Raw genomic sequence first — 26,160 nt, 5'->3', positions numbered from 1 at the left:
AATCTTTCTCCTCCACAAACCAGTGACAGATTTTGTCTTCTAGTCATTTCTGAGGTCCAAATACAAGCAGACTGTAGGACCTGAAGAAGCCTAGTGCACGTTCATTTTACTAAATTGAGATCTAAAACATTTTCTGTCATATTTGTGTGTGTGTGTGTGTGTGTGTGTGTGTGTGCAGATGGTTAATCTCATTCAATGGCCTGTATAAGGACTTTCCCAGAGCCCAGCAGAACCATGAGGTCTGAAGGGCTGTCCAATTAGAGAGCTGTTAAGAAACCAGGAAAGCTTCCCTTTTAGGACTTAATTGAAAGGATTTTCCTAAAGCTGATGTTTCTATCTTTTTAGAATGAGTCATTTGTGCTTTCAGGTGACGTGATGGGAAGGTAGATTTGATCCCTCGATTTTTAGCCCAGATTCACGCAGTGACTAAATCTCTGCACGCAAAACAGTTTCTAATACCATCAAAGCTCATTTTACGGAGGTTGGAGGTTGATATAACCGGTGATGTGTAACCATGGAAAGGGCTCTCTTCATAAACGGAGACTGAAGCCCTGAGGCGAGCATACATGTGACGTTTATCCTTGTTGATGTCAAAATGCTGCTGGGAATGATTCTGATCACTGGGCCAACGCATTCCTGGGGAGAGAAATAACCGAGGCTGCCATTGGGCCAATCAGGTCCAATAGTAAAGAAACAGGTCTTGGCAGGTTCCTCTGTTGTAACTTGTCCATCAGTGGAAGAAAAGAGAGAGACGGTGTAATTATGCATCTGGAGTTACCAATGAGGATGACGATAGTAATAGCACTAACTCTCCAAAGGCGCCTGAATATGGCCTCCAAATCTGGACTCAATTTCTGTGGACGCCAGTGAGCTTTGGTGTGCTTTTGCTTTAAGTGCTTACAAGTTGGTATGGACAGAGCCAAAAGGCAGCATATGGAAACTTCGGGAACACAGCAGAAGATAAACCGATATTTGGAGAGCATGTTGAAACAGTAACCCTTAAAACAAGTTGTCAAAGGGGAAGGTGCCTGCAAAACTTTGAAAGCTCCATCAAATAAATTAAAACACGGTCATGTAAAAAAGGCAACACCTTCTGCTCTAGCCATTTTCAGCCAATATAAAAGAAAATTAGAAATTGGAAATCATTTGCTGCTAGTACGCATGGATTTTGTTAGTGTATAATAAAACAGGCATTCTGAAGTTTGCTTTTAAAGAGGAGACTCTGTGACCTTTAAGACGTTTTTCTTAACTCTCTCGTCTCAGATAGGGATTCTCAAACTTCTTTTATAGTTCTTGCTGGTTGGAGGAACAACCCCAGGTCTGAGAAAAGAGACTAGAGTTGGGGCGAGGGGCAGAAACCAAGTCCTGTTCCTGGAATTATGGGCTTTTTTTCTCCCTTCACTGTTTATCTATTCTGCACCACTCAGCTGTTCTCTGTTGCACAGAAATAAAAGTTTAGTTTAAAAAGTATGTTAGAACAAAGCTGCAGAAATTGCCTGGAATTTCCTTCATTTTCAGCCATCTGGCTTTCATTGCTTACTTCTTTCCCCTCCTCCACGTACGTTTACCAAATCTTTTCAACACACACTGGCCAAGCTATCAAATGCTTATAATTAATAACAGTCATGCTTTCTCTCTCTCTCTCTCTCTCTCTCTTTTTAAAGGTAGTGCTTTCTGGCTTTCCTTGGGCTGTTCATGTCATTGCTAGTATAAACCAGGAAGATGGTCAGTAAAACTTAGTTATTAAGACTTAGTTGAATAAGAGAGAAAATCTAATCAAACTTAAGTCCTGAAATTAAAAAAAAAAGATGTTTTATTTCAAACTAAAAGTGTATCTCGCCAAGAAATGAAAGAGAAGAAAAAGAGAATTTTTCTGAGTTCTTACTATGATCTTATCTTAGAGATGAAAAATCTGAGGATCCAAAAAGGTATAGAAGCTCTTAAAGGTCACGTAGCTAAACATAATGGAGCATATCTGAATACAGGTCAAAATCCATCTGCTAGTTTTTATTTTAGTGGTCTCATGGATGGGGAAGATTTTTAGGACATATTATTAAGTGAAAAATCAAGTTGCCAAGAAATATATATAATACGATCCAAAGGGAAGAAAACTGTATGTATCTGTTCATGTTCATATACGCATATATATTCATAGAAAAGAGTCTGGAAAGATATGTACCAAATCACTAACTGGTTATCTCTGGGGAGAAGAAGGTTCTAGAACTGAAGGGGACATACGTCTTTCTTCCTTGATTACTTATGCTATGCTTGACTTTTAAAGAATGAGAATATTCATGTAGAGTGATTTGCATAATTATAATACTCAGAAAGCTTTCTTATTGGGAAAAGGAGGCCAACCTCTTTCCTAATGATGGATTTTAGTTCCTTTTGGACATTTCTCCTATAAACTGGTCGAACCCACCCATGAAGGTGAACAGGATGGAGGGGTTTCTAGACACAAATTACTCAGATGGTGGAAAAGGTAACCAAAATAATTTTTCTTCCTTGTAATTATAGCCTCTTTGCTCTCAGTGTTGATGCAATATTCTTGTCAGCTCATGAGTAAAAATGGTCCTATTTCCTTCTTGCCAATTTTAGGCAAGGTTGTTAAGGGAGATACACTGCTTTCCATCTCTCCCAACAAACTGCTCCCTGGGTAATGCTAACAATTCATTCAACCTCCATTATGTCCACTCTCTCCTCCATTAGACTTTGCCCACTTACTCTTATTTTAGAAAGACTTTGCTATCCATGGCTGCTAACATAAGGGATTACTTTTCCTAAGTCTACTTATATTTTCAATTGGTATTTAAAGCCTTAAAGTTATAGAAGGGACTCTAATAATGGCACTTTCAGCATCGTCTGGTGGGTGGAAGAGAGGGGGTAGGTCAATGGACAGGAGAGAGAACACTGGTGTCTTTCCAGCTATCTTAATACTTGGATCTAAATATTACTCCTTATACACTTGGTCCAGTCTGTTATGCTCACGTATTCAATAAATACTTAATAAGCACCTGCCATGTGTCAAACATTATGTCAGCTGTTAGTTCCACAGAGAGGAGAATTTGGACTTAGAGCTGATAGGGACGACTTTAAAATATAGTCCTCTTCAATAGGTAACTACAATTTTTTAAAGCGCCCTAGAAATGGAGGCAGTCCATGTTCATGCACAAGCAGACGCGTGCGTGCGTGCGCGCGCGCACGCGCACACACACACACACACACAGAGGAACAATCAGAATACCTCCAGCTTGAAAATACCCTTGTTGCTGTGGAGAGCTGGGTGCGAGACTGTATCTGTCTAAACCTGGAGAAAGTTGGACACACGCTTCTGATACCAGCCCAGCCATCCACACAGAGTTAAAGTCAGGAGAAGGTACATTTAATCTTAGAAAGATAGCCCAGATGGCACATGCCCTCTGGGCCTATGGTGTTCATGTGATTGGAGAACTCTGACCACACATGAGAGGAAAAGTGGCTCCCTGACGACTGCCTGGGATAGCCTCAGCTCTTAACCAGCAGCTGCCTCTCAGAAACATACACGTAGAGACCAAGACTAGAAACATCATTTCTGTTTGTCCCAGAGAAAATGCTATGGTGTTCTGAACACATGGATATCAATACAGACCAAGAGCCCACCAGAGGACACCCTAACATGTGAAGGGTACACTCATGCATACACAATAAGAATTGTGAATTAAAGATTTAAATTACTAACCATGGAACCTTCTAGAAGGTGCTTAGGAAAACGACACACTCTTATGTCCCTACCAAACCCATTTTCCCTTCTGTGCACATCTCATATCTACTTTCTGAATGAAAGATGGCTTTCCCCCACCATCATACCGAAATATCTCATAGGAGATGCACCTCCATTCATCTCTCACTTTTAAGATGAAAATCTGATTTTGGCTCTTTAACACGAGATGAAGAGAGTGAGTCATCTCAGACCACTGTCCATTGGCCCTCTCTATTGTTTTAATTAGCATCAGTCTACACACACTCAGCTGTGGATGGTTCACCCAAGAAACCCCTGGCTGTGCCCTGTAGGAGAGGTTTTGCCTGTCAGTCTGACAATTGGCTGGTGGGAGATCAAAGCATTGAGTTTATCTGGAGCAAATGCAATAAAGTTTAGCCTAACAAGAGTTCTTGTCTTGGAGTCAGTATAAAGGTCGTAGAGTAAATTAAGCTCATCTAATTTAACCGTGGTCAGTACTTTGAGGATGGGAAGTAACACTCTGTGTCCTATCCCTTCTGCTGCCCGGGAAGGACTGGGTTTAGTGGCTGCAAATCCCACAAGATCTTCAGCTGGTCCTGGGTGCTGACTTCTCAGCCCATCACCGCATGTGGATGTCATTACAACCCCGGAATGTGGTTAGACACTTAGGCTTGTTTTTAAAGTGACAGTAAAAAAGCGGAACAGAAATGACATCAATTATCAGCCCACGGCAGTAGCCGTTCGCTGGGTCTGCCTATAGATTAACAAAGAGTCATGGGATATTTGAGCAGGATGTGGTGACCTCAGACACAGCCCGTTCGTTTTGTACATGTGGAAACAGAAAGGGCAGCCATCTTGCCCAATGCCACACAGCTGGTGGGTGATGAAGCTCAGAGGAAAACCTCTGGACCCCCTATCCAAGGCCCTTACAGGCTGCCCATGCCAAAACCAGTTGGCTTTTTCCGATCTGGGGAGAATGGAGTCAAACAGAAGGGGTTAGTATCCCTTGCCCGGGCAGTTAGGTTCGCCCAACTGGAGAATGGTGAGGTTAGGTTGGAGATGTGGGACCAGGTCAAACGGATAGGAAAGAGGCTTCTCAGGATTCTAGGCACTGGATCTAGTTTTTTCTGGATCTAGCCTGTGACTCTATTTTACTGGCTGATGGCTTTTCTGGATGTCATGGAGAAGATGGCCCCAGTGGCTCTCCTCCTTTCTGGGTCAGAAAGGGACACCAGGCCTGCCATTCAGATCAATATATGGGACATCTTTGTGACCAGCAGAAGTACCCTGATCTGGCCTGCAGTCTGTATCCTTTAAGTTTCAAAGGAAGGCATTTGTTGACTGAGAAATAAGCCACATCTGCAAATTATTGTCAATTCCCGAAGGCAACACATTACTTCTTCTGTGTTACCTTGCAGAAGTAGAAGAAATATCGTTCCGGAACAGCATTCCCTTTCATATCTAGGATGTGACCTTATCTTATAACAGTCTTCATCCCATCAGCAGACTTGAAAGTCTGGCTCTGGTTCTTGAAACCTCTCTCTTTGAAACCAGAATCATCGATAACATGGTTTAGCTTCCACAGAGATTTGTTCCAAAGAAGTATCTGCAGGCTAGTCTCTTCAGACAGCATAAAATTGTGTGGACTAAACCAGTGATTGGATTGATTAGCTGAGACTCAAGGTTGGGTAAAAAGGAGACCCAGGCAGGACCGACCAATGAAATGCTCTAATTGATTTTATGCATGCAGAATGACACACATACACTGGAGAGCGTGCTATAATGAATCTGCATGCTGTGTGTGTACGGATTTCACGGTGGATCCATTATACCACCCAGTCATTCCAGTTTCTTGAGCCCGGCAACCTGTGAGCCAATCCATCACCATGGTGTGAGGGCCTGCGAACCAGCCTGAAAGTGGCAGAGATCCTGAAGCCTGCAGTTACATCATGTCCCCTTCGGGAGACATTGGCAATGCGGCACGTGCACGTTCCGGTCACGCCACGGGGCTCATTTCAGTGCACAGAGCCTTCTGGACCCTGAGCCTGACCATGGGGCTGGAGTTCCAAAGCCCTGCTTCCAATTACATTTAAGTGGATTTGACTAAAAGTTTGAACTGATGCTAATTGGTTTTCAAAACACTGGGTTTTGAACAATAAGCGTTCTGGTCTTGCCCATGGACAGCGCCTCACTTGGAACGTGCTGCTGGGTGGCAGGGCAGGCACGGCGCCCCCTTACCTGGCCGGGCAGGGCTCCAGACCGCAGGACTTGAGGAGTCGCGGGGGACGGCGGCTGGTCACACACAGGTTCTCATCAGCAGGCTCCCGCGTCTGCTTGTTCAGGCAGCTCACCACAGCCTCCTGGACACCTGCGCATGAATCACACTGTCAGGCCAGAGTGGGCGTGAGTGGGGTTATGAAGTGTGGACAAGGCAGCTGGTGGAAGGCCTCTGTGATGGGTAGACTCTGGCTGCATGTCAGAGACTGCAGCATGAACCCCAGGGCTGCCCATCTCGTCAGGCATTGCTCCATTGGGGAGAAAGTACTCGTGAGCTATGGCATCTGTAAACGTGTCCCTTGAGGAGGGCTACATCCCTCACGGGAGAGCTTGCGCCAGGACTCATGAAATGCTTTAGGAAAATGCCACCAAAGTTATATGCTGCCAAAGCTGAGAAGTGATAATTTAATGCAGAAGGAGAGGAGGGTGAGAAAAAAAAAAAAAAAAAAGGCCCGAGACCTTTACATGTTATATTTTAAATCAACCGGAGATGGTTGTATTTGGAAGGGAGGCTAAGAGCTGAGTTTTAATATCCAATATTCTGTAAATGGCTGTTCTCTTGGGGCCCCGCAAAGATTGGGGGCTCCAATCTTTGTTGGTTTCCTTTTGGATCTAGTTCGTTTCTTTAGTGACGGGGGCAGCTTTGGAAATTGGAACAAAAAAGAGAACTAGGGGCACAATGACTATATGCATGAAACACAATCTTTTCTACATCTGTGGGAAACGATGTTCCCACTGACACTTGCATGTCTCTGACACAGAGCTAGGAAAGCAGGAGTTTGAGCTGGGACTGGCACAGGGTTACTGGCGAGTCTTTCCAGGTGGTGTGCAGGACCCCTTATGGAAACGTTCATGGAGCAAGGAAACATTTAGCTGGGTATAATAATGACCAGACATTTCATTCTGGGGCCCATAGTCATAAAAAGAGTTAAAGTTCATGGGTTGTACATTATGAGCCAGGTGCCAAATGCTGACAGCGTGACCCGCACCATGCAATTCTCTCAACAACCCCATGAAGTAAGCACTATTTTTGTACCATTTGACAGATAAGGAAACTGAGGCTTAGAAAGGTGGAAAGACTTGCTAAGGTCATGAAGTTGATACATGGCAAGGCAGTGTCTTAGGGCTGGAGCTTTTAATGACAGCGCTCACATTTAAAAATCCTAAAAGGCTGCTTACATCTGCTGGAGATCTTTGGGAATAACCTAGACATCTGTCCGGGATCATTTCAGCAAAGTCAGCGTAAGGAAGAGGCGAGACAGCACAGTGTTGATAGTCTGCTTTCAGTCACACATAGCTGTGTATATAAAGATATGTGCATCTAAGTATATCTATCTGGAGCTAAATATTTGTGTGTGGTTTTGGTAAAGCATGTGACAAGACACATAATTAGTTTTATATATAAATATACATTTTCTTGTTCTTATTTGTCTCACTTTATCAGTTAGTACCTAGTAGAGTACGACTGCCATACGCTTGTTAGCCCTGTTGCTTCTTTTCTCCCATCTACTCAATGTTTCTCCAAGGAATTATTGCTGCAATCAATAGCCTAATGCTTCAAGGTCACTCAGCAAGACTATAATTTAAAAAGTAACATTTTAAAGACTTTATTTATTTATTCAGGAGAGAGAGAGAGAGAGAGGCAGAAGCAGAGGGAGAAGTAGGCAGCCTGAGGAGCAGGGAGCCCAACACAGGGCTCGATCCTAGGACCCTGGGATCATGAGCTGAGCCGAAGGTAGACACTTAACGGACTGAGCCACCCAGGCGCCCTAAAAAGTGACAATTGAAAGCCAGAATCTGAATCACCTTTCCTTCTTCCCAGATGTCCGACAAATAAAATATTTTAAAAAATCAGTCACAGTATTTACCTTGAGGCCATGAATGTAAATTTTCTTCTTTCTAACTTTTTTTTATGAGTTTCAAAGTTTAATTTAAATATATCACAGCCAGTTCAGGGTGGAGCATTTGCGATTTATACTAGACATTCAAGCTACCCCATCCTATTCTGTAATGCTGGCAACAGGGTGTTGCTCTCTAGGTTGCAGCTGGGATGAGCCATCTGAAATTTATGGTATGATGATATAGCAAAACATTTCACAAGAAATTGTTGAAATCATCAGTGATACTTCCCTCTGGAATAGTCTGGCATTGTTAAGGTAATGATGACAAGGTGCTGGAGGAAGCGAACTCTTCCATCCAGAATCTAAAGCTGTGGTTTTATCAGAAATTAAGTTTTTGGGGCACCTGAGTGGCTGAGTCGTTAAGCGTCTGCCTTCGGCTCAGGTCATGGTCTCAGGGTCCTGGGATCAAGCCCTGAGTCGGGCTCTCTGGTCAGCGGGGAATCTGTTTCTCCCTCTCCCACTCCCCCTGCTTGTGTTCCTTCTCTGTCAAATAAATAAATAAAATCTTTTAAAAAAAAGAAATTAAGTTTTCAATTCATTTGCCTACTGGGTAACATTCAAGAGATTGCAGACATTGCTCTAAAATAGATTGCCTTTTTCTGCTACTGAACACTATGAAATGGAGTTGATGACATCAGCAGGAAGCCATCACAGGTCTTGTCATCCGCCCTATTGGAAAGTGCTTCAGGTGTGGGGATGCGTGAGGGAGGTGCTCTGTTTCTACTTTGCGGATCCCTAGTTCATAGCACTTAGGTCCTTCTCAGACTGCACAGAACAAGTGTCGCAAGGGCTAAAGTTTCTAGAAGGACTTCAGTATAGTCCTCTCTTAGATATATGGAACACGAAGTTTTATTACCCCAAACGAGTAAATCTTAGCTCAAGAGAAAAATCACCTCCGAGGTGGTTGAGTGCCAAGATTAAGCGGCCTTCTAGAGTTACTAAATTTGAATCTAACATATTATAAAACAAAATACTAGGCCTCTGACACCGTGTTAAATGGCCATTGTCACAGCGGCCAGTTGCCTAGGCATTCTTAGGCGGGGCCTGGGGTGCTGAGGGAAGCTAAGGACAGAGCTCTGTCATAATTAAGGAGTATCTGGGACCAGCCCTGTGGTCAACACACAATACATTTTTGTGGCATGATGAGCAAAATGCCTCAAGGGCAGGGCATGCTAAGCATAGGACGCCTGGGGGAAGGCGCACGGAGGGAGGGAGCTGGGGAGTGTGGGAGTATGGGAAGTTGCAAGAGGGAGGGTGTGTGGAGACCTCACCTGTGAGGTCAAAGCATACTTGGCCCAGTGGAGTGGGGCCAGGATGTGAGAAGTTAGCTCATCAAGTGCATATTCTTTCCAAACAGGCTAGGATTTGCACTTAGGAGGACATTTTAAACCAACACAGAACACATGTTTAAGTACCGTACTTCACGATTTTTCAGTTTTCCTTTCTTGACAGAATCAAAGGAGAGAGGACTCATAAGGAAGGGGAGCGGCCGGTAAAGACTTCACCTTTCACTCTTGCTGAAGTGAGTTTCAAGTTTTCCCTTAGCTCATTTTAATGCTGATTTTACCATCGAGGAGTTCAATATAATAAAGCTGTTCAGGTTCAAAGCCACTGTCCTTGACCACAACTATGAGCTCACGTAGGGGAAATTCAAATATAACAAGGAGATGATAGTGGGACGCGGGACACATATCCAAGCAGGTTAGGCTCAATCTTCCACAAAATGAGATTTGCGGTGTTTATATTTGCCAGAACAGCATGATTGTTCCATGATATTTGATGACAGCTTGGGGAAACACAGCCACCAACTGCAGCCTAAATTACTAACTAGTTCCTTCTGGTTGCTACCTCTGCTAGGTGAAAGGTTACTTTTGTGTCTATCTGGTTTCTGCTCCGGAGATAGGGAAGACAATGAAATGAGCTCGACCAGCCTTACGACCCAAAATTGATTTAAAAATCTCTCTGTTAATCCTGTATGCTTTTAGCTGGTTTCAGCAAGAATGATCAAAAATATATATAACCTTGTGGGTTAGATTTTGATGAAAGATCAAAGTTGATAATACAATGTTACTGCCAAACACTGACTTCAAAATATACATGTCCCATGGAGCAAAATGATTTTTTAGTGCATATGGGCATCATATGGGCCATATAACCCAAGCATATTTTCACCACTTTGGAATTTTCAACTCTAACATTTTAGGTGTAAATATATTACCTTGGCACAGTTACATAAGTGTAGGTAAGTGTGTAAAGTTGTTGACAGTTAAAGACAAGACATTTCAGTAACTTTACCCTGCCTTGGATATAAAGGATGTACAATTTGTTATACAAAGACACTCAGTTCCTACAGGCAGAGATCAATTGTGTATCAACCATCTAAATCTTATATCCAAATCAGTTATCTTCTGAAAACATTTGAAATTAAAAACATTCCGCAGGCTCTCTACACTTTGAGTTTTATACCCCTGGTTGATCAGCAGAATGGTTAGAATCTTAAAGATAAAGGTATCTGGATATTTATTATTCCATGACTATATCTAGTTTTTCCATTTGCTCGTAAAATTCCAGGCTTGACTTGTAACTGAGAACCATAACTGAGAGACCACAAGTCAAATTTTTTTTCCAAAGCACATGCATTTTAGACTAGAGATAATGATCGTTCCATTCAGGTGATCATGGAAATTGGGAATAAACACACACCACCTGAACTCCTGAGTCACACGTTATATTGGAAAGAAGCCACTGTGGGCATTTGGCTGTGGTCGTTCCACCGGACTTCTCAGTTCCTGCCCAGGCTCGGGGGTTCTCGAATCTTTATTGAACACTTCTCCCTTTGTGACCATGGAAGAAAAGATGTCCTCAGTGTGTGTGGAGAACCCCTTAAGAACAGAGATTAGCCGAGTTCCAGGAAACTCTTCCAGAATCAGATGGAAAATTTTAGGTTTTAAAAATAACAGGGCCCTCCATTAAAACACTTAAGAATTTCACAGTTTGAAATGGAAAGATGTAGAAACAAACAAGAACCTCAAGGTCAAAACTATTAAATGCTTGCTCAAAGATCTGATGGAGAAGATGGATTCTTTGCTAGTACGTACTTGTTCCACTATTCATTCCTTTTCAAGTGCATGTGAACATTTTGGGCCCCAGTACTTGTGCATTCTCAATAATGACAAAAGGCTTTTTAAAAGAGTTTCCAAAATGTCACGGTTTACAAAACAGTTTTGGAAAATAATTTTGATATTTTTTTAATACCGGTTGAGAAATTTTGCTGGCAATGCAGAACCTTAACATGCCAAAAGGGTTTTACTGATAGCCAGTGAGAGGGGTCTGCCAGGAAATTAGCCAGCATTTCTCACCTATCAGAATCTCTCTTGGGGGTAGACGTGGGAGGCAGTGGCATTATGAAACTGATGTATTTTCTAAAGTGTAAGAAAGATCGTAATCATGAAGAATTCATCATTGACTTAAATGCCTTCCTCTCCCCCCTCCAACCCCGGGACTCATTATCACACCTGAAATAAAGGATCACTGAATCTATTATCATTGAGGAATATCCCTAAAGACCAGGTTGATACACATTTAACACGAGTTAAATAATATTCATAAGGGGCAAGCTTCAGGAACTCTCTAAGTGCCTAAAGAAGTGTGATGTGCTGATTCTAGACGGAGAAAGAGATCAATAGCAGGTCTAATCCCAGGGGTCACTCACTAGCTGTGTGATTTCAAGTCACTCAGCTTCTTTGGATCTTTGTTTTCTCATCTGTAAAATGGCGGAGGGGTCAGCCTCTAAAGTCCTTTCTGGTCCCAGGTAACCAAGGTGTTAAGTGCGGTTCCTATACCCTTTTCCCTTTGTAAAGAGATACTGCTTCGGGAAATCAGCCGAATCCATCAGGGAACTCTACCCCGTTCCGGGGAAGAGCAGAATGTTTTGTCCTCTTGGGCCTTGGTCCATACCACAGGCACTGAAGCAAGGACACAGATAAATAACACTGAGAGCTGAGAGCCTTGCCAGGTCAGCGTCAACCAAGTCTCTCAGTCAGATACCCTGGGATATATTGCAAAACATCAGAATGACAACTGAAAGCAAAAGCGTGAGCTGTGCTGGCCCCTCGCAGCGGACAGTCTGAGCACCGCTCAGGCCCGAAGAGAACTACATCTGTGTTTCATTCAGTGCGCCTTACATTTACAAGGGCTTCCTCCCCCTCCCCCCCACACCCCCATCGCTCCTGGACTAGAGGCGGTCACGTGACACAGTCTCCTGCCGGGAGAGAGGAGAAAGGGAAAGGACAAGAAGATGGTGGGGCTCTGGGCCAGAGGCCCCCTCCTTACCTCCTCCGCATGACTCGGAGCACGTGGTGAAGCCTTCGTATTCCCAGTCGTACAGCTCGTCCAAATCCTGCAGGCCCCCAAAGAGGCCGTCCGTCTCTTCGGGGTTCAACTCGGGAGCGTCCCCCTGGCACGGTCCCGCATAACAGGCGCGCTGGGAGGCCGGCTTGGGCCCTTCACATTCGTCAGCAGGCAGGTCAGCCACCGACTGAGAGAAAGACAGCAGCACCTGGCACCTCACCGTTCGCACCTGGGTCCCCACGCCGCAGGTGACCGTGCAGGCAGACCAGGCTTCGGGGATGAACCTGCAGCCGGCAAGCAAACAAGAGGACAGGATGAGAAGCCCCAGGCGGGGGAGCCAGGGGGCTGCGGAGCCCGGCATCCCACCTGTCCCCCGGCCCAGCGCTGTCCGGGGATGGGCTCAGGGCTCTGCGGCCCTGTCCTGCGTTGGGTGCTTTAGTTTAGTTCATGAGCTCATTTGCCACGGTTTCTGGATTGGTTTTTTGTGTCAGATGAACTCCCAGCTGGAAGACGTTCCAGCTACAGACCACCTGCTTTCTCCCTGCTTCGCACCCACAGTGATACTAGCTAGCTCTTCAGAGCAGGGACTCGGCGCTTCCTCCTCTCTCTCTCTCTCTCTCTCTAAATCCCAGCACTTGTGCCTTCTGCAAGACGCTGGCTATTCTTATAGCAGACTAATACTGATCCTAAAAAGTATCACAAAATAAGCCCTTGGAGATATTTAAGGAGGGTTTTTTTTCTTTTTTTTTTTTTCTGATCTGGATCTCATATTCTGTAACTTTCTTTTGCTTTTCGGCTCAATGTGCTTCCCAAGATTTATTTATATATAGAAAGGGGTTCTTTTTTTTGTAAGTTTCCAAGAATGGAGCAAAGTCTTGTTCCTCACACATTCTTTGAATTAGTGTGGACTACAATTCTTTTTATATCATAGAGAAAAGCCATGCTACAAATTTAAATCCACAGACGTGGCACAGTAAACGAGAAATTCTGCATTCGTACAAGTTTGGTCAACAGCCCTCCTCTCCCCCAACCCCTCAGAGAAGCCACACTAGTGAGAATTTGGTTTTTCTCTGAGTTCCTCTATAATGTGGGACAGTACCCAAGTTCCCAAAAAAGACTGCCTCTCACTAATCAACAATGGCCATGACTGCAAAGACCTTGAGAGGTGTCTAAGGAAAAATGTCCAGAGGGAACTATGAACATTTTCAAGTTAGTATAATAATCTGGAAAAAAGTACTTTGGAATAAAAAGTTTTTATTTTTCCATGATCCTACTGCTTTCTCACAGAGTCGTGCTGTGGAGGCATGCAAACCTGGTCTCTTAACCTTGACTTTGGCAGAAAACAAAAGGACCGATAAGAAGATTATAGCATTAAATCCTAGCAAGTGCAAATGTTTCAGATCTAGTTTAGGGAAATAGAAGTTCTAGCAGGAAACTGATCCAAGTTTTCAAATTGGAAGGATCATAACAAAGATGTTTCCTGGGCCTGAGCCTGGGCTGTGCCTGGAGCTGGCAAGGAGAGCCAGACTCCCCCGACCCCCAAAAGCTCACGCTGTCTGAGGCATGCATGAAGAGCCATCCCCTAGGAGAGAATGAAGGTCACATACAACCTTGTCTGGAAGGTGGGTGAGGGAGGAAGAGCCATCCAGAATTATTCCCAAGAAATTCTCATCACAATGTCACCTCCCTCTCCTGTCTTTGAATGCTTGATCTATCTTCTGGCACCCAGAGAACTTGGGTGGGGGGAAATAGTACCCTAAAAAATTAAAAAGTCTCCTTCTCTTTAAACAACGTTACCTGTTTTAGGAACTTTTTATAAATATAAAACCCAACCCTGCCATCAAACTAATTGTAACCTTCTCACTTACACATTCACGTATGTATGGCTCCTGGAATAAGAATTACGACAAATACACAAGCACTGAATGTTACAACCCATGTGTAGACATAAAGAAAAATGCAAACTAAACAATTTTGTATGTAAGAAAAACCAAAAAGCAAATGAAGGGTCCGCCAACCTTGACAATAGTGTGTGAATAATGTTTCTTATTTAGTAACGTGGTGCCGAATTTTATTTTTAAATTAAAAAAATGACAAGATCTCAAAAAGCATTGCACCCTATTAGCTTTTCCTACGCTGGAAGAATTAATGTTCTGTCGCCTCTAACAGCCATCTTCAGAGACCATTACAAGACAACAAGGATCATCCAGCGTTTTCTGTAAAGGGCCAGATAGAAAATATTATAGAGTTTGTGGGCCCTGTTTGTGGGTCTTTGTGGTTGCAATGATTCAACTCTGCCAACAGGCTGTGAACATAGTCATAGACAATATGTAAGCAAATGGGTGTGGCTGTGTTCCAATAAAACTTTATTTATAAAAGCTAGAGGGAGGATGGTAGTAGAAAGGTCTGAATTTGGCCTGTCAGCTGTAGTTTCCCAACTCCTGCTATAGGAACTTTAGTGGAGATACCAAACACACCAAGATTCATAAATGATCTTCAAACTCATTTTAAGTCTTAGTTCCCATCTTTTCTGCATATACAACTTTCTAAGAATGGCAAGCAGTTAAATTGATACATGTTTTATCTTCCAAAGTGAATCCCAGCTGAAATCTGGAATATAAATGATCCACAAACCAAACCCTCTGCTCTCCTTGCCTATCATGTCCACCACTTTGCGTTTGGTCTCATTTCAGGACCAGGAACATATACCAAAAGCACACAAAGTAGAAAGGGCACATTACTGGAGCCTCAGGAACTCATTGCAATGCTTGAACCTTGTTTATTTTGAAGCACCATTTCAATGAAAATAAATTGTGTGTGTGTGTGGGCATACACATGGGCATTTGCTATTTTTCTATTATCTGGACCTTTAGAGTTAATAGCAAAAACAATAAACATTTATTTTATGTCTCCCAAGCGAGAGTCTTATCAAATGTCAAATAGCCTTTCTGGCTTATCTCCCAACCCACTATCCTTAGGTCTTTGTCAAGTTCACACCAATTAAAAATGATTTGGCTTTTAAGCAGTGCTGTCTTCTGGCAGTCATCTTAATTTCTCCAGTGCATACACTGTATGATATAATATATTCTGTCTTGTTGAAGGCAGGAGATCGTATTTCAAAAGAAAAATATCTAATAGAGCAAATGGCCAAGTGAATAATAACTGTTTTTCATACGAAACTCTCCCCCACATCCCTAGATCTCCCAACTCTGTGTTTACTATCTTGAGCTTTCTGGCCACAAGTAGAAAGAAGCAAGGTCAGGTAGAGGGCAGGCAAATGAGCTTGGAGGTTTCCGTGTAAGGCTTAGGAAACTCGGTTTGCCTAGTACTTGCTGAGCTAGAATCCTTAAAGTGGGACCTTTAAAATGTAGTCAGTAGGGTTTTGTGTTCTTTTTTTTTTTCTTTTTAATCATTTTGATGTACAAATATTTCATGAATAAGCTCTTACTATTGAAGTTTAATTTGGGTACTTTTAAAGATCTTTTTGTTAGCAGCACTGTTGGGGGATGAATGCAGAATGACTGGATAAATGAGTTCTTTCAGAGAAGGGCTTGAACTTGAGAGGAGACCAATAGCATTTCTGCACATAGTCTTCCCATCCCCAGGAAATTAAAAAAGAAACCTGGTAAATAGATGATTTATGTTTCTGTCTGGTCTTCAATTTGCAGCTTAATTGTTCATTTCATGAGCAAAATGCTTATCCTTTCATTGAAAGTATTACCATAGTCCCTTTTATGAAACAGAAAGCAGTGATAATCAAATTCACTTGTAAAATCCCAACGTGGTTTAGTTTATATGTGGCTATTATGAAGTCAGAAGCAGGGACCAAAATAATAATAACAATTGCTTTATTAATACAGTGCTAAACAGAAACCATTCACTCTTGGCTAATTAATCTTGTGTCACTGCAGATCTTAGCCAGAGTTCAGCTCCACTGTTATGCACACATGGTCTATAACTAAGTTGTTTTTTGTTTTCTTTTAAGTAGGCTCCACGCCCAGTGTGGGGCTTGAACTCACAACCCCGAGATCAAGAGCCGTGTGCTCTCCTGACGGAGCCAGCCAGCCAGCCTCCCCTAAGATTTTTAGCTTTATCTTTTCTCCTCTTACTTTCCTCTCCTTTCTCTTATACATGTTTATTTTTTAAAATTAGTTTTTTAAAATTAACATATAATGTATTATTTGTTTCAGGGGTACAGGTCTGTGATTCATCAGTCTTGCACAATTCACAGCACTCGCCATAACACATACCCTCCCCAATGACCATCACCCAGCAACCCCATCCCTCTCATCCCCTCCCCTCAAAAAAATCATTGGTATTATTCAAAATAAGAATAATTTTATAGGGGTGTTATTGTAATGCTCCTACCAGCCTCAACTCAGTCTCTAGTTTCAAAACACAAACTTAAACTTACAGGAAATCACATGAGAAATACTTAGGGGCACCTGGGTGGCTCAGTCGGTTAAACGTCTGCCTTCGGCTCAGGTCACGTTCCCAGAGTCCCAGGATCAAGCCTTGTATTGTGCTTTCTGCTCAGTGGGGAGTCTGCTTCTCCCTCTGACCTTCCTCCCTCTCATGTTCTCTCTCTCTCTTTCTCAAATAAATAAAATCTTTAAAAAAATACTTAATTTTGACTTAGTTTTTGATATTATATTTCAGCTAGATATCTGATAGGCTTTGCAGATTTCCTCATCCTCTTTCTTTTATGAGAGTCGTGGCAGGATCTCAGGGTGAGAAGAGAGGAGGGAATGAACTGAATAGTGGAGGGAAAATGATAAAAGGCTTTAACACAGACCTAAGAGGTTAGTGGGTACCCTGTCAAGCATCTCCTTCCTAGTTACTGCAATCTCGCATTGACTGTGAACTATTTTACACTCTACAAATTACAGAAAATGGAAAATGCAAATCATTCTTGCCCACAGACTTACAGATTAATTGTGTCTAGTGGAATGCAATTGCTGTCTTGTGGACAGACCCATTTTGCATCCACTTGTCAATCCATTCCAACATCTTATTTGCCTAAATATGTATGGTTCTTTGAAATGTCCTTTGAATTGGTCGGAACATCTTCCTGATACCCTCCTTAATTAATGAAGTAGACAAAATCTTGGACAGATGTTCATTTTATAAATGCAGGAAAATCCTGGCTTTTTCCCCGTTGTAAAATTTGATCATTTAGCGAGTGGCTACAGAAGGATCTGGAAAATAGTATATTGGAAAAATAAAATACTGTATAAATAATTCTACCCCACATTAACCAGAGAGTCTTTTACATAAATATATCATTTGGGGACAAAAACAGTCACCACGCTTTGTTAGGAACGACGCAGTTTTTCTACATTGCCGCATCTATATAGAAAGCAATCTTCTTTTCTCTTTTCTTTTTCTTTAGTTTTGAAAAGTTTGTTCCCCTCCTGGTTCTGAGCAACCCCCATTCATGGAGTAAAATCTTTAGGAGAAGGTGCAGTTTCCTAAACCAAAGCTAGGCATTTTTCGCATCTGACCTGAAGAGGCATTTAGAAACTTGAACAAAACAAATTGCTGTTGGGTGGGACAGAAACTTGGAAAATGGAACAAGAGACACCTTCTTTCATCTGTCTCAATTTTACGTGAGATCAAAGACCTCAAGTTAACTTTTTTGGTTTAGTGTCTCTCAAAGTAAAAGATTTTTTCAAAACCCTCCAAAATAAATCAACAAACAAAATCCTTTGGAAGCCTACAAAGGGAGGGCGACTCTGATTGAATCACTTTAGGGATTTTAGAATTAATTGTAAAACCCTTAGCACCAAGACAACCTCCAAACGATTCTTCAAAAACATAGCTAGGGCATTAATGTTTTGGGAGAACACTGATCCAAAATAGGCCTCTCCATTCACTTAGAACCACACCTAAATCATTCCAAATAAATAACAATCTAACTTATTGTGAAAGATCTTTAGTCAAGGATACTTGACCTGAATATGGAATTATGAAAATATTTCTCAACTACTTTTGTTCGCTTACAACTCTCTGGAGCTGCAAGTAATTCTTGCTAGTTATGCAACTCATATTAAAGTCTCCAAGCACAGGAGCACCTGGATGGCTCAGTGGGTTAAAGCCTCTGCCTTTGGCTCCGGTCATGATCCCAGGGTCCTGGGATCAAGCCCCGCATTGGGCTCTCTGCTCAGCAGGGAGCCGGCTTCCTCCTCTCTCTCTGCCTACTTGTGATCTCTGTCTGTCAAATAAATAAATAAAATCTTAAAAAAAAGTCTCCAAGCACAATTTTTCAAAGGTGTCCAGGACATCACTCCACAAAACATCTGATAGCACCACTTTTTTTTTCATCAGCTCCTCAAATCCTTAAGTATCATACGTGGGTGGTGAGAGTCTTTCATCACTAGGAAGCGATTCTATCCAAGCATAGACTGATTCCACAAATTAAAATAACAGAACACAATGAGGATTTTGAATCAAACACCAATATATCTATTTGAGAAAAAAATTTAAGCGCCGCCCTGTCTGATGCTCCTGGCTGGTACGGAAGAGAGAAATAAATAGATAGATAGATAGATAGATAGATAGATAGATAGATGGATGAAGGAAGGACCCAGCTCCACACAGACTAAGGCAGTAGCAGGAGAGCTATATTTAGTGGCCTTTTCCAAGAAGCAGACCTTACTTTCTCAAGATAATGATGCCCTCTTGGGCTCCATGAGAGGGAGCTGGCCTTTGCAAAAATGCCTCCATGAGAGGCACCTGGGTGGCTTGGTGGGTTAAGGCCTCTGCCTTTGGCTCGGGTCGTGATCTCAGGGTCCTGCGATCTAGCCCCGCGTCGGGCCCTCTGGTCAGCAGGGAGCCTGCTTCCCCCTCTCTCTGCCTGCTTGATCTCTCTCTCTCTGTCAAATAAATAAATAAAATATTAAAAAAAAAATGTCTCCATGACTTTCCTGCAGAAGCACTCAGTGCTGGAAGTGGGAGAAGAAAGTCTGGCTGAATTAAAGGGCACATTCTCCTTTCAAAGAGACTTTATACTAGAAGGAAACGCTGCGGGGTATCAGAGTTCTCTCAGAATTCCAATGCATTGGAGATTAAGGGGCTCTGTCAAGGCCCACAGCCGCATCCTTGAGGACTCTGTCACACTCGTCTTGCAGTTCTGACCTCTCTTCCTCCATATGGTTCCCGACAAGGTATAAGAACGAGTCTCATTAAGGAGGGCTCTTGTCAACCACCAGGAGTTTGTTCTTTAATTGTAAGAGAAAAGCCAGCAGAAAGACAGGTAATCATCAGATTTTGAGAATCCTGGCCCTGTAGTGTCTGCGCTTCCCAGTGTGCCCTCAGCTCTCTTGTTCCCTGCGGGATCCCACACAGCTGACCATACCTTTTCTCTTGAATTATTTTATCCTCTTGACTTACGTGACAATCACCTCTTGGCTTTCTTTTCTGGTCAATTCCTTCTCTGTCCCTTTTTCTAGGTCTTCCTTCTGTCCTTGAACTCTAAACATTGCCGTGCCTTGGAGCTCTGTTGGGAGCTGTCTTCTGATGTGTTCAATGATTCTTGGTTTCATACACCACCAATGTGTGGGCAACTTCTAAGTATTTTATCTATCTTTTTTTTTTTTTCTGAGCTTTATACCCAAACTACTACTACTACTACTACTACTACTTCTTCTTCTTCTTCTCCTCCTTTTTTTTTTTTTTTGGTAAGTTTTGGGCTTGGGAGCTATTTTAGTCTTTGAAAGGAGTAAACACTAATTTAACATAATTAATCTATTTATCAAAAACTTATCCAATTCTTATGTGCCAGCCACTACCCAAAGAGCTTTATTAATAAAAACTGTTAAATCCGGGGCACCTGGGTGGCTCGGTGGGTTAATGCCTCTGCCTTTGGCTCAGGTCATGATCTCAGGGTCCTGGGATGGAGCCCTACATTGGGCTCTCTGCTCAACGGGGAGTCTGCTTCCCCACCCACCCCGCCCCTGCCTGCCCCTCTGCCTACTTGTGATCTCTGTCAAATAAATAAATAAAATCTTTAAAACCGACCAACCAAACAAACAAAAAACTGTTAAATCCTAATGACAACCAGGTAAGAACTATTCTTACCTCCATTTAATGATTGCTAGATGGACGAGGAAATTGCAGTCATTCACACAGCTAGTAGGTATCATGCTCTGTACACTGTACATCGCTCTCTCTCCTGACACTTTTACGTTGATATTTCAAAGGCTTCTCCAACCAAAAATAGCCAGAATGGAACTCTTGATTTCCCTCCTCAGTATCTTACTCCTCTTCCAATCTTCTCCATCACAGCACGTGATTCTATTAGCTATCCAATTGCTTGAGTACGCAGTTAGAGGAGTCATTCTTGACGCCTCATTTTTTCCAACTCCTCGCTTCCAAATGGTTCCCCAATTCTATCAATTCTCCCCCAAAAATGTATGTTGAAATTCATGTACTTTTTTCCATCTCCACTACCACCACCTTGATATAACAACGCCAACAACAATAATAATGGCTAATGTTTACTGATGTGCTTTAAGCCCTTTCTATATATTAACTCATTATAACATTGTTAGGAGATGGATACTGTCAGAAACGTTGTGAAATGAGTGAAAGAGATGCTTTCAATGGAATCTTGACATTGCCTGGAGACTTTCAGGGTGGGAGGTTGTCGAATTCTATGGAGGTGTGAGGCTTTGTCTTTGGCTAGACAGAGGTTTCCTTGTAGAGGGCTGTGATGACACAAATGTTTCCAATGCATAGTGATGGAAATTTCTTTTCTCTTCATGTCAATGCAAAGGATTTTGGTTGGGTAGAAAATACAGATTTTCTAAATCTAGTTCTCATTTGAACAAGTTTCAACAATTCACTAGCGTTGGGTCGGCAATGCAGGAGGAACAAGAGAAATGACCACTGGGCCACCATCTTCCAGCCCCCCCCCCCGCCCCCACTTTCTTAACCCTTGACTCTCCCGCCAAAAGGATGTATGCCCAGGTCACGTCTCCATAGGTAACCGGATACCTATGCAGGAAACAGGAGCATTAGGACCCGCCCCCCCATACCCTCTGATCACCAAATACCTTACCATGTATGGATGTGAACCCATGCCCTGCCTTGGCCCGATAAAAGACCCCGCCTACTCCCTCCTGGTGTGACTTCCCCAACTCCCCCTTCCCGAGTCGTGGAACCTCGCCGGAGAGTGCCGACCTCCTCCTGGCGTGACTTTCCTGGCTCCCCTTCTCCTGAGCCCCGAAACTTCGCCGGAGATGCCTTTAATAAATCTTGCCTCGCGCCTACCTTGCCTGGTGCTGTGTTTACCTCGCCTGCAAAACTTTACAACTAGTTCCCTTAATGATTTAGGAGTTAAATAAAAACATTGACACATGCTCAATTTATTATTTATATGGATCACAATTTTACTTTTTTGAAAATTATGTTTTAACAGTACTATTTCATCCCAATTTATAGAGGATAACATTGGGGCACAGAGATTTCTAATGCGCTACTGCTAAATAAATGGGAAACCATGGCAGTTGACTTCAGAATCCGTGCTCTTTACGGCGTCACCAAATTGGCTCTCAGGCAGCCATGTAAGCCACGACCACTGAAGCTACTGCCTCTCCGAGGGACCACCCCAGCAGCCACTAGACTGTTTTTTATTTTTCCTCTCCTACCTTACCAAGCCATTCTTCATGCTATAGCTGGAGGGGATCTTAAAATGTAAAACTTTAAACAGTCTCTCAGTATACCCAGAAGCAAAGCCAAACTACTTACAGAGGTTACATTATACCCTTCTCCTTCTTCATTTCCTGCTCTTCTCCCCCTGGTCACTAGCCTCCAGCCACACTAGTCTTCCTCCTCTTCCTTAAATGTGTGTAATTCTTTCCTGACTCAAGATCTTGGCAGGTGGGTCTCTCCCTGGACGACTCTCCTTCTTTCTCTCAGCTTGGAATAACTCCCACTCATCCTCCAGGCTTCAGCTGACAAGTCCCTTCTCAGAGAAGACTTCCTGACCCACCCCTCCCCTTGCCTCCCGCCCCTCCCCACCCCGCCCCTGAGCAGCCGGGGCTCCTGTTAGACTCTCTTAGAGCCCCTCTTCATTTACTCATAGCAGTTGTCAGCCCCTGAAAATCAAGTGTGAATCTTTATGTAATAACTCTCTCCCTTACCGTACCAAATCTCTGTGAAGGCAGAACTTCCCATAATAGACACTCAATAAATATACACTTTTAAATGAACAAATGAGTGGACACACAGAATGGTGAGAGTTGATGCTATGAGTGAGTCGGTATTGGGTTGGTTCTTGGGTCTAAAGCCTGAAAGCAAGCTAAAGAGGACACAGTCTTGAAACTCAAAGAAATTAAATCATACCTCTCCGTTCCAGGTATGGGCCTGAGCAAACAAAAACTTTTTCCTGTTGTGGAAGTTTCTTTTGGTCTTTTTAAAAAATGTATTGTGCCCAAATTCAGTAGTGGGCTTCTCCATTTTATATTTCTTATAGCTATACTCAGGCAGTATGTACTGATCTCATTTTGTTTTGATGGGGTATTAGGTTATCATGTAGCTTGAGGCAAGTTTAAATTCTGTGTCTATCACACTTCGATTCAATCTCAATAAAAATGCTGTTTTATAGAAGGCAAGGATTTGGGGGCAGCTGTGAGCCGAAGGCTACCTTCAGTGATTTATCCATAACTCTGATGTCACGTGGTCTTGTCGCACAGGCAGCTAACCCAGTGAAGGCTCGGAGCGTTTTGGAGTTGTTCTTATGTTAGGGGAACCCAAGGAGAGTTCCTCTTTTTCGTCTACTCTTTGAAACTCAATATGCACAGAAAAAAGAAGAGTTAGGCCACTAACTGTAGGTAGCAGATACAAACGGAGCCAAATTAAGTCTTCGCAAACAGAAAATGAGGCTATGAGAGTCGTTTCAGATCATCTTCCTTTCCTATTGCTTTTCCAACCTACGCACACAGAACACAATTTAAATTATCCAATTTAAAAGTTGGATTTTTCCTTGAGGCTGGTCTGATTATTTAAAAAGCCATGTCCCAGGGACTCACATGCCATTATAGCTTACAATGCTTTTAGTGCATTTGTAGTTTTCAACTTAATACCAAAGTGGAGTTTTTAATGCATATCATTTTCCCAGATTTTGATAAAAATCTAAAATGGTGTAAACTCAGAATACTTTCCGTGGACCTTTTTTTTTTCTTCACGTGGAGTGAAATTGGTTTATTTTGCAACTTTGTAAAGGTTTCTTTCCTTTAATTCAACAAGTTTGGCAAAGCTTCCCAATGAAAAGTTCAGTTCATTAAAAATGACCTTAATGGACTTAACATATATTGGTGGTGACAGGATCCATACTTTATTTTGGCACACGCGGATCCCATTAATTTGTCTTTGTCACTCTCTGGGGCAGAGCTGAGCAATACTTCAGATTTAGTTTTCTGAAAGTAGCTACAGAATGAGCCATCAGTGGAGGCATTGGGAGGGGCTGACAAATTTAGAACTTCTTGGTTTGCAATAAAGCCTTTTCTAATGACTACATAAAAATGGCTCTGTCTGCTCTGCTGAGGTTGTTACTGATATTTCTGTCTTGGTGCACGTTGGGAGCAATCTATGGGGATCGACTCTATTTAATCCAGAGTTGAGAGAGGATGCTTTTCCACCCAAGCTCTTTCTTAACTTTCTTTATTAATTTTTGCAATTCCCTGTAGGTCCCTTTTTATTCAAAAAGAGGTATCTAAGCTTTGTCCTCTAGAATAAGTTCTGTTGGGAGTGTGACGCTTACAATAGAAAAAGGCTCGATATACAGAAGAGAGGCAAGATGATGGTGTTAGCTGGGGCACCACTGGCTGAATTTCAGCTTAAATTGTACTTTTCTCTCTCATACTAGTAGATACAACATCTGCCTCGATTTCTCCATTTGTAAATAAGTGACTATTATATGTTTTTATTCCCTGCAAGTGTCTCTGGGAAGAGGCATGATGCTGGAAAAGGCCCAGTCATAATCCCAGTTAATGAAAGTTACGGAAGGAAGAGAACTTCCTGCATACTGGGTACTTTCTAGGCACTAACTTAATCTTTGTAATAATCTTTGTTATTATGCTCATTTTGCAAATGAGGAAATTGCAGCCAAAAGGTTAAGTGACTTGTCCAGGGTCTCCTGTAGCTGGTGGTGGACTCAAGAAGAACACCAGGCCAGTGTGTCATGGGAGCCCACCCTTCACCCCTGCTGGGGCATGTTGTTGCTCTGTACGGAGATCTGATCAATAATTAAACTGCTTTTTACTTAGATCTCAGCAGGGCTGTCTCCTTGTTTGAGCCCACAAATACACAGACTCAACCCTCACCGACTCACATAGTCGGCAGCATGGTGTATTGAAAAAAATGTCAATTTTAAGAAATTACCTATGGTTTCTGCAGCCTTTTCTCAATGTACAAGTGAGGATTGCTGAGGTACGTATTTTGTACATATACAAAATACCTGATCATTGGCTATGTGAAAATATCCAATAATCCTTCCTCAAGTACTGGTTTTGGAACAAAAGATTCAAATAAGTTCTATCATGATCTGCCAAACATCAGTTCCTATCAACATCCCCCAATTCTTTCCATGTATGTTGCGTTCTTCTCTCATTTATGCTCATATTTGTGAATTACCACACCCTAGCTGAACTATGCTAATATTTTAACTCAGAGGAACATATCGTAGTGGAGAGAATTTGGGAATTCAATAAATAATTTTCTTACACTTCTTTTTAAATCCGTAACACTATCATGCTGTGCATACCAAAACACCAAATTGCATTTTTAAAATTCAGCTCGCTCATTTGTTCAATCTGCAGATAAATGACCAGCCTTCAGGACTATGGACACAATCCTATCATTTCTGTGATGACGCACTCAAGGTTCCTTGAAGGCAAGGACTACTGGGTTTATTTTTACAGTATTTGCAACTGGTGCAAAGCTTGGCACAGAGCAGGTGACTTATGAGCAAATTTAGCTTCTTTCATTAGGAGATGTGAACAATTTAGCAGGTGTGTGGACTCTCCACAGTCATCTAAAATACCTAATCAGCCAGAGAACTTATATTAAGCGTTCTCTCACAGAGAATATGATGGAAGAGAATGACTTGGGTAGATGGGAAGGAAGCCAGAAAGGAAGGAGTTGAAAGTGAGTAAGGTCATGACTATTGTGGGGTAAAGCCTGATTGGGCAGTATAGGGCTTTAGTTCTACAATGTGCCAATTCTTAAAATTAAAGGCTTTTGTGGGTATTTTTTTTTTTCCATCCTGTAATTCTAATGCTCAACCTTATTCTGCTTGAACATCCCTTATGTTGGCTTAATGATCTACAGATCATATTTAAACTGCTTGATCTTAGATGAGATGATTTTTGATTCTCAAAACATAGATATATATATGAGATATTCCTTTTATTTCCTGTGGCCTGAGATTCATGAAGAGAAAATAATTCAGGCACCTTGTACTGAGGATATAAATAGCAAAAGTATCTGGATCCATTCCTGATGTTTGATTCCTTGAATATTCTTTGGGGGAAAATATAAAAACACATGTCACACAATTAACATTTCTAGTCACTTTCTTTTTTTTTTTTAAATATGAATTCACATTCTTAACTGCTGAGTTCAGCCATCCACATTCTCAGACAACTTTCCTGGATATAAATATGGACTCATGTAAACATACGCTCAAATATTACATATTTAAATACTATTTCCAACAAGGTAAACAAGGCATTTAATGACTCTAGGATCACCATGGCGACTCTTACTGGCTTTCCTTTCTGTATCTAATTCCTTGCGGGTTCTGTTCACACAGATGCATGACAGGAATTTCCCTTTGCTTCTTATTGAATCAGCCCCATCACTAAGCTGATGCCATCTGGCATCCAGATATCACTGTGGCCTTTGGCCTGC

At 42.3% G+C, this 26,160-nt stretch overlaps 1 protein-coding gene across 2 annotated transcripts in view; it reads right to left on the bottom strand.

Annotated features, from left to right (window-relative positions):
* The window catches only part of ADAMTSL1 (ADAMTS like 1), a gene marked incomplete at its 3' end in the record, with an annotated part of 404,822 nt that overhangs the window by 190,173 nt on the left and 188,489 nt on the right, over positions 1-26,160 (bottom strand). For both annotated transcript variants that reach the window (XM_080819725.1, XM_080819726.1), the window contains 2 exons: positions 12,229-12,530; positions 5,957-6,086 (listed from right to left, as the gene is read on the bottom strand). In XM_080819725.1, the coding sequence (XP_080675851.1) occupies positions 5,957-6,086; positions 12,229-12,530 (432 nt within the window). The remainder of the gene's footprint in view (positions 1-5,956; positions 6,087-12,228; positions 12,531-26,160) is intronic.

Source organism: Martes martes (assembly GCF_963455335.1).
Source record: "Martes martes genome assembly, chromosome: 12".
Lineage (NCBI taxonomy): Eukaryota > Metazoa > Chordata > Mammalia > Carnivora > Mustelidae > Martes > Martes martes.
Note: the sequence above shows the minus strand (reverse complement) of the source record. Positions and strands in the feature narration are given on the sequence as shown.